This window comes from Morone saxatilis, unplaced genomic scaffold (assembly GCF_004916995.1).
Source record: "Morone saxatilis isolate NCDOM2014 unplaced genomic scaffold, NCSU_SB_2.0 Contig12, whole genome shotgun sequence".
Classification (NCBI taxonomy): Eukaryota; Metazoa; Chordata; class Actinopteri; family Moronidae; genus Morone; species Morone saxatilis.
The window spans coordinates 19,842,746-19,852,362 of NW_023339674.1; the positions used below are offsets into that span (position 1 = coordinate 19,842,746).

Genomic DNA, 9,617 nt, shown 5'->3' on the forward strand with positions numbered 1-9,617 from the left:
TACTGTAGCGGGAACTACCACAGAGGCGGTTTTAAGTATTTAGCAGGTGTTTATGTTTCTGTCTATCTGTGGACAGATTTTATCAACGCAGTAGTGTCACTAATCTTCACAGGTGTGTAGTTGCAGAGTTCAAAGACATTTGTATAGCAGTACTCAAGCAACTATTAATGCATAAATGTGTTAAGTCATAAATTAAACAAAAATGTAAACATTTTTGTGGCATGTGCCACAAGAGTTCTGCAGTCTCGGATTGGTTTTAGACCTTAATCAGCTCCTTAGGCCTGAGGCATGTCAACAGTTGTGATGGTTGTGAGGAAGCGTCAGCTCGTGACAATTTCAGAGCTTTACAGATACTGAGTGTGCAAACCTCGTGCGAACACTCAGCAAATATGGGTTCTTCTAAGCAGCTGTGTAAGACTCTGAACATGAAAGTTATTGATGTCCATTGATGCCTCCAATATAAGAGAAGGCTACCAGAAGATAGCAAAGCGTGGTCAGCTTGCGGTTTCAAGAGTGCAAAATGTAATTAAGAGATTAGAGTTTAGAGTTTAGGGTAACTGTGGAGGTCAAGATGAAATCTGGAAGATCCAGAAAACTCTGTTAGAACTGCTCGTATGCTGGTCAGAAAGGAAAATCAACCTGAGATTGCAAAAAACCTGAAGGATTTTGCCCCGTTTGGTCCTAACAAGACTTTTATGGAAGAAGAAGAAATACTTAGGTCCACGTCATAAAATCAAGTGTTAGAAGTATGCAACACAACATTTTTAGAAAAAAGTGCGGTGGGCAGATGAAGTTAAAATAAAACTTTACAATCAGCAAAGGTATGTTTGGGGGGAAAAAAGGAGCATTTCATTAAAAGAACACCTTGCCTTAAAGCACTGGGGTGGATCTATCATACTTAGGGGTTGTACTGCAGGCAGTCGCACAGGAAACATTGCACAGGTTAAAATCTGTGGGTACATACAAGACGACCCAAGAATATTGCAGAACTATTAGAGTTTTGCGAGGAAGAATGGGGGATAATCATACATTCATTTATTTTTATTGGTACCCTTTTCTTTCTCTCTCCAGGTAATAATACATGTTTCTATGGAAAGTGTTATTACTGTCGGGAGAGCGAGCCAGCGTGTGCAGAGGGAGAGATCATGGAGGGATCGTTAACCCTTTGGCTGCCAGACGTCTGGCCGTTGCAGAAACACAGACACCCCTGGGGACGCACATACAGAGAGGGGAAACTGGCCAGGTGGGTGCTTGAATCCAAAAGAGTATCTGTAAAGTTGTTTTATTGCTTTTATTTTCTTTTTAAAGTTATGGAAAATCCCATGACCTGACTGCATTATTGTTATTGATGTGTATCAAAAGGTAATGGAAATGTTGCTCTGCTGATGCTGAGTGTCAGCTCTTCCACCATGATGGTATTTAAGGTTTAAGGTTATAAAGAGACTGACTGACCTGTATTTTCTGTAATGACACTCCACCTACTCCTTAATTCTGAGAAAAACTTAAAATGGTGGGAGTGCTAGTGAAGGTTTGAGTATGATATGAATATGTTATCTTATCATTTAGTGCCGGAGTGGTTTATGATGGGCATCAAAATGTGGTGTGGCAGCAGAGTGAAAGAGAGTCATTATCTCTGCAAATGAAAGCTGCAATAGTTAGTGGTGGTAGTACATTTCATTAGCAAAAATAATATTTGTGAAATTTAAATACCACTGAATTTATAGTATTAAAATGTTTTAAACATTCATCTGAATTCATGGGATTTGAATCCCTCTCTTTCCAGTGACTTATGAGTGGGTTTTTTTTAGGATACTTCGTTGTCATGTATTTTAGGCAGGTTAGATGCTTTGATGAGATAACTGAGAAAATGTAAAGGACAGAGTCATCAGTTCCATTCAGGCTCTATTGCTTGATCCTTGGTAGCCAGTAACTTTGAGTTTATTAATGCATCATTTAAATGATTTCTTGTCAATAATTCAAAGTAAAAACCTTAAACATTGTTGAGGATTTAATGGCATCTAGCAGTGAAGTTGCAGATTGCAACCATTTAAACACAACTCAGCTTTCCAAACGTAGGAAAAACTACGGTGGCCACGGAACTCGCAAAAAATACCAAAGGCCGTATTTAGAGCCAGTGTTTGGTTTTTTCATTCTGGGTTAGAAACATGGCGATTCAACATGGCGACCTCTTTAGAAGAGGACCTGCTCCCTCTGTAGATTAAAACGGCTCATTCTAAGGTACGTACGGAAACCCTAAACAGTCATGGATTAAATGAAACAAATTGTTTTTCTATCCTTGAATAACATTGCTTGTTTCCTTTAGTTACTTTAGTTAACGAGATAATTTATCTTTCTTATCTTAAGAAAACTAAAGGCTGTTCTCTCAAGATAATGAGATCATTTATCAAGAGAAAACGTGCAGTCACCTCAAGTTGCAGCTGGAATAGCTGTTTCCTTAAATGATGAGGACTGATCTGAATGTTATTTATCCACAGTAACTGGAGCACAGCAGCTAACAGCTGCTAGCACCTACTCTTAACAGCTAGGTGCTAGCTGTTAGGACTATTTAAAACTGTCATCACAAACAAAGCATTATTTCTATTCACAATAAACACTCAATGAGCAGGGAGAGGCGCTTAGAAACAGCTGTTACCTTTTCCATCTCTCAACAAACATAGGCTCCAGATACAGAATCATAGGTGTGGTGAAATACACAATGTCAGTGAACAGAATGTGGTATGAAGTCAGTCCAAAGTGAAGATGAAACTAACTTATTTCAGTCTCAGTTGGCACATGATAAAAGACAAGGTAAGACACAGTCATTGCAAACCCCAGTTGCTCTTATTTTCTTCTCTTTTTCTATTTTCTCTCTCCCCTTTAAAATTCAATTCAAGTGGCTTTATTTGCATGCAATAATATGAAAGGGCAATAAAAGGTAGGTAAGAGTAATACAAGATATAGACATACAACACTTACACACACACACATCCTAATTTAGCCTAATTTATCTTACAGTAATCGGATCAGAATATTGGATCTGTCACCTCCTTTGTGACTATCAAAAATATAATAATGATTGATGATGATATGATAAAATGATAATTACTGCAAGCCCCACAGCTAAATGTGGAATATCCTCACGGTACGTACTGTAAATATCAAGCTGGCGCTCAGAAGACTTGATAGGGTTAGGAGGAATGATTACACTGATGACAGTATTACATGATTACTCAGGAAACTAGAGGCTGTTATAAAAAACAGGTACCATATATTTTGTAGAGAAAGGGGAAAATAATAAACATAATTTATAAATAAATTAGATATAAAAAAATCATGGCCATACAGATATTTCAGTTTAAATTAAATCTTCCATACCTTTCTTTTTCTCTATTATTTATAAGTTACCATTTTAAATCTGCCCTGAGGGAACAAGAGACAGATGAAGTTGAGTAAAACATTTTACACAAAACAATCTAAAAACCAATTAAGAACCCAACACATGAACCAATCGGCACCCATCCACAGCACTACAAGTGTCTTTCAATGTAGATCCCAGCACAGAGGAAGCAGCCCAAGCAGTAAGGTAGTCAGTGTTTAGTTGTAGTCAAAGTCAGAGAGGGGAATGGGAATGGGAATGTGCTGGCTGTGGGAGTGAACTGGAGAGGTGTGAGTCGTGTGAGGCTCCATCATGTAGCCTGCCACACTGACAGGGATGTGATGACTGTAACAGGAACAATCTTAGTACTAAGGAAAGTTGACTCTTGGTTGTTCGGTTCTATTAACTCGCCATCTCTTCCATACCCGAAACCTGGCCTGTATAAGCAGACAAGGCCTGAATCTGCTTTGACAACCAGTAACTATAGTATATATTCTATACTTGTAAATGTAACCAAAAAGTCGACTACTACTACTTTTTGTATACTTTGCCCCACACTGTGTATTTTACAGTTAGTTGCTTAACAGTACATTAACACATTGAGCATAAAACGCTATAACAACACATTATACAAGGTCACCGCTGCGTGATTAACAGCAGTTCTAATAACGATATGAGGAAAAAGACTGTAACAGGTGGTTCAATACAGAGCTGAGGCATAGCATTAGGCTAACAGGGATAGCATGAACAGCACTCACCAGTTCTGTGTTTAAAGCTTTCATTCAACACGTTATTAAATGAAACCATTCATTTTTAAGTGTTTACGTTGAATATAGATGTTAAAAACAACTTTGGCTCGTTCTGACCACAGCCTCCCCATTCATTAACTAATGCTCTTCACCTGCTACCGGTATGTAATGCCTCGCTCTGATTGGTTACGTAGCACCACTTACAGGATTACAAGGTCCGATCTCCATTGCATTTACTCAGTCACTTACTCATCGAGTTCAGTTCAGTGACATGTGTTATATAGACAAGTGGGCGTTTGTGCTGTGAAATGGTGAAACGATAAAGCTTAACTAGGAGGTTCGTGTTTAAGTGCGCCGCTGTCCATAGTACTGAAATGGAGCAGAGGAGGTTGACAGATAGAACGCGTCACTTTTTTCAGTTTCTCAGCCTGCGTGCTGAGAGAGAAAGGAAACTTAATGGAAATTACAGACCTTAACAATAAAACGTTACCAACTACTTTTACTCCTGAATATCATTTAAGAGCTACACTGAGCTTAAAGAGCAGGTTTCTGTGCTGTATTGTTCCACAACGAAACTGTACTGTGTCATCACAATAGTGCTGTACTCAGCAAGTGGTAGTTCATTGTCGGTAAGTTCGGTGGTTAAACTATGCTGACAAGTCCTAAGTGTTGCTGTCAAATAAAGATGTATTTATCATTATGTTTAGCAGAGCAGGTGTGCTCTAGTAGTAATGGATTGCATCATGTTAATGAACATTTTGGCCAACAAGCTAACATGATGTTAAAACAGACGACCAGAATGTCATTATACAGTGTGTCAGTTGTGGTTATGTACATTTGGTGGGATTATATAGTGCATTTGTTTAGTCTCTATTATAAGTAGTGTAGTAGACACAGCCTTCCTCTTATCGTTCTCATTGGTTTATATATATCAGCACATTATATTGACCTTAGCAGAGAGTATTTGCCTTGATATTAACAATGCAAGCTCACTCAGTAGTCATTAAATATAACGCAAAAGTTGTCTTTACAGAATAACTGAGGAGTGAATTTAGACAGAATTTCACTTCACTTCTTTACTGAAAACAGTGTCATCAGAGTTTCAGTTCAGCTGCATTACAAAGTTCAAAAGATTATCTACAGTAATGCAAGAAAGGATCTATGCAAGATAGGACGCCAGAATTGTTTAGGTCAGACAAGCATTGACTAAGGTTTCCTCAACCAGAGTATGTGTTTGTACTGGGATCCCGTTGGTGATTCCAGATTGTTGAAGGAATTATAAATAGTGAGATATTATATTGAACAAATGCCTGGTCTGTTCAGACATAGTTTGAAGTTTATTAAGCAATTTGCTTGGCTTTAGATCATGAGGGTCTTGACTGTCTCTGCAGAATGCCGGGATGATGTTGTAATGGTAGAGTGAAGCTAACAGAAGTCCTGTATGGATATAGATTACACATGTATTCAAGAAAGAGGACTTTCCCTCCCTCACACACACATACAAAAAAAGCATACTGAATGCAGCTCAAATAAATAACTTGCTGATTCTAATGATGATGATATCAATGGATGTTTGTGTGTGTTAATCATCCAGGTGGGAGTACGATGAGAGTTACTGTGAGGCGGTGAAGAAAATGCCTCCGTATGATGCAGGGCCGAGGCTGCTGGACGTCATCGACACAGCCATATTTGACTATCTCATTGGGAACGCGGATCGCCATCACTATGAGAGTTTCCAGGATGACGGCGGCGCCAGCATGCTCATCCTGCTCGACAACGCAAAGAGGTGAGTGGTTAATGTCAAGATCAATTAATTTGTCCTTGTAACAACACATTATGTAGTAACACCACATTGTGTGTTAGCTTGACAAAGCTACATCCAGTGTTCTTGTATTCCTTAATACAAACGGTACTTGAGGGTTCATAGAGACGTGTCTTAAACATCTAAGTATTTGTACAAACATGTCAGGACACGCTCCCTCACACTCACAGCTCTGACATTAAACAATCAGGAATATCTATATAGTTTTATTTATTATTAATTTATTTTCATTTTCGTTTTCAGTTGCAGTTTGTTTTGAAATTTTCCAGCATGCTCATCTTTTTCAAGAACTCACTTATCGCCACTGAAACTACTTTACTGCTGACTCACGGTGAACATCCACTTCTATGAAGCGAGGAGATAGAGCTGTTAATCCCTCTTTGAAGTTATTTTGTTTTTGGTGATCAAACCAACAGTGGAAACATCTTCACGTCTTACATTTTTCGAGAATTAATCACAGTTGGCAGGATGAGGTTAAGTAAGGGATTCCAAGAACCTTTTTTAGTATGCACAATTGAGATATATACCATGTTCATATATTTAATTAAATAAAAAACAGCCTATTAACATTTTCAGTTTCATATAGAATTTTTTTTCTATCTGAGAAAAGACTTTAAGTTCAGCCTGAAAGCAGCAGATTGTTGCTCACTGCTTCCTCAAGTTCAGTTATTTCCTAACTGTCAGTGTCACATCATGCTGCCATCAGCACTAGACAATAAATGGAAAACTTAAGTCATGCCTGAGTTTTCAGGAAATTGCAACAAACTCCTCCTAGAGTGTTGATCGGATCAACTTTAAATTTGGTAAGTGCTGTCATGATGAAACGTTGTGGGCGTGGTTTCATCAACCGGCGTTTCCTTGGCGTAGCGTTGAATATGGACACTTCACCATTAAACAGGATGTTGTCGTAACTTCAGTGTACATCATCCAATCTGCACCAAAGTTCACGTTTGATAAGAGTCCATCATGATCACATATTCATATTCATAGCGCTACCTGCTGGCAACAGGCAGTAAGCCTCGTATAGCAATAATTGTGCTTTCCATGCAAGTTTCGCAGTGTAGTGTGTGCGTGACACGCTGGAGCATGACACGGCCGGACATGCGCAGGGCCCCCCTTCTTCAATTACAATTTTGAATTGTAATTTGTTTTTTTCTGTGTGCAGCTTTGGAAATGCAGCTCTGGATGAGCGAAGTATCCTCGCACCACTCTATCAGTGCTGCATGTGAGTACTCAGGAAATGATCAAATCTCAGTTCTTGACATTTTTTATGAGAATTGTTTTTTACTCTAATATTTCTTGCTTTTTCTTGACAGGGTTCGTGTGTCCACATGGAATAGGTTAAACTTGCTGAGAAGTGGAGCTCTGAGTTCAGCTATGCGGCAGGCACTGGCATTTGACCCCATCCACCCGGTCCTGGCTGAGCCACACCTCGCAGCTCTGGACAGGCGTCTGTCTGGAGTCATAGCAACTGTCAAGCAGTGTATGGAGGCACAAGGTCCCGACAACACTCTAATAGAGGACCGAATGAACCTCCCACATCCCTAGACACAGGGTACAGGAGTAAACAGAGGAACAGGAACAGCCAGGACTTTACTTCCCGAGCCTGGAGAAGAGGAAGTAGATAAGCCCTGGTGTTAAAGAAAGAGATGCAGAGTGAGTAAATGGATCGACAGGGTGGAACAAAGACTGCATATTTCTTTCCTCCTTGTCCTTTCCTTATTTGACACTCTGATAAGACTGGAAAAAGGGAATCGCTGGATTCAAAGCGGTGCCACCTTCAACTCAATAAACTTTTTCTCAGGATTGTTGTACACTAATGGACTGTAAGAAGCCCTCCATCTATTACTACTGGTTATGACAATACTCCTGCCTTGTGCCAAATTCTCCCTCGCTGTCCAGATAAGGAGGAAAGAGCTGTAGACACTCAACAGGGCCGGAGAGGAGGTGAATAAGAGCCACCAACATGTTGGTGAAACGTGTCCTGTTTCAGGACGGTTTGGAGCTTACAGTCCACAAAACTGAAAAGTAGATTCCTATTGAATTAACAGAAAATTAAATCCATTTTAGAACTGAACGATTTTTTTCCCCTTTGAATCGAAACTGAACTTTGATTGTAAGGAAAAGAGAAATAACTCAGCCCTACCCCATAATTGTGTACATATTTAAGTAAGTAGTGACATAAAATTCTGAAATGAAAGAATATAAATTTGTGGATTATAATATTAAATAAACTTAAGTGTGTGTGCGTGCGTGCGTGCGTGCGCGTGTGTATGGAAGAGTGCCATATTGTGCCGTAAATAAGAAAGCTACTGACATGACAGACTTGAAGTGAGGGGACACAGAGGTTGGGTGTGTGGGTTTATGTTCAGCATTAAACTATGATCTATTTAATTGTGGTTCTCCTGCAGTCATCTTTTCCCCCCTGTGTTTACCACTAAAAAAGCACAAAGTCTGCGATGGTGCAGTCACTGCTACTATAAAAAAAACGCTTTGGTTTGATGTGGTGCAGTGTTCATGCACCTCATGTTGGAAGGGACTTTCACTTTAGTCTTACTTTTAGTGGCATTTAGTTGCTCGTATTTTTGTTTTAGTCAGATTGGATCTGCGATGCCTTTACAGGTCATATCTGGAACACCGGTTATAGTTCAGTTTATAATAAGTAGTTTTAGTTTTCATCTCTTCATCGTCTCACTTTCTGTAAAATTTTGTTTTCGTTTTTCCAAATTTGACTCACCTCTCATGTGCTAAATTTAGCTCAAATTTAAGGCAACAGGAACTGGTTTTCTCTGCATATTAGTCAGACGTCTGATTACAAAAGGCCATTCTTTATACTGTGCTTTTTTCCATTAACTGAGATTGTCTCAAACAGGTGGCGTGTCCCACTGTCACATTTTTGCCCTTAAATTGAATTAGAGGTTGGTTTAATTTTCATAATTTAAGTACTGAAGGGTGTGTGATGTGCTAATGCACCTCACAACAAAGTAACACCCATGTTGGGGTTTTTCTTTTTTTTTTTTTCTTTTTTTGGACATAAGTCTTCGATGATTGAGGTGGGTAGGTGTTTTCAGTAGTGGTTTGCACAGCTGTGTGTACATTGGCAACATCCAGCTGTCTTGAGCTCTGCTCCTTCATTGTGAACAGCTGTCTGAAACTGAACTGTAAGCAGACACATGTCTGAATGATATCCTGACTTTCAACTTCTTACCTTAATGTAATTGTAGGTTGGAGCCAATCTTATAACGCAGTTGAGCATTTGCCACTTTTTTCACATCATGTTCACAGCGCAGTGTAAAAGGATGTGTGTGGGCTGCTGATGATTAATCAGATAACACTTTTCTTCCACAAACTCAAACTTTCCTAATCCTTTTCCTCTTGATGTTTGTCTGTCAGCTGAAATTGAAAGCTTGTCCGAAAAACTCTTGAATGAATATTTGTGAGCTGTGAACGGTTCTAAGTGTTGTTACAGTACTTTTGATGATGGACTTCCCCATTTACTTTTGTTACAGACAATCATTCACCACAGGAGTTTATCCTTATCACTTGACATTTACTTCATCTTGCTTGTTAACCCTGGTGTAAGTGTATACTCTTACTCTTTAGTTTTCTTGTTTTGCTATACCCACAGAAACATCACTATGAAACCATGTGGCAGCCCCCCCCCCCCCCC

General features: G+C 39.3%; 1 protein-coding gene across 1 annotated transcript in view; it reads left to right on the forward strand.

Annotated features, from left to right (window-relative positions):
• The window catches only part of fam20b (FAM20B glycosaminoglycan xylosylkinase), a 15,735-nt gene extending 7,394 nt beyond the window's left edge, over positions 1-8,341 (forward strand). The window contains exons 6-9 of the mRNA XM_035653173.1: positions 1,072-1,243; positions 5,720-5,911; positions 7,113-7,172; positions 7,264-8,341. Of these exons, the coding sequence (XP_035509066.1) occupies positions 1,072-1,243; positions 5,720-5,911; positions 7,113-7,172; positions 7,264-7,495 (656 nt within the window). The 3' untranslated portion in view covers positions 7,496-8,341. The remainder of the gene's footprint in view (positions 1-1,071; positions 1,244-5,719; positions 5,912-7,112; positions 7,173-7,263) is intronic.
• The last annotated feature ends 1,276 nt before the right edge of the window (positions 8,342-9,617 follow it).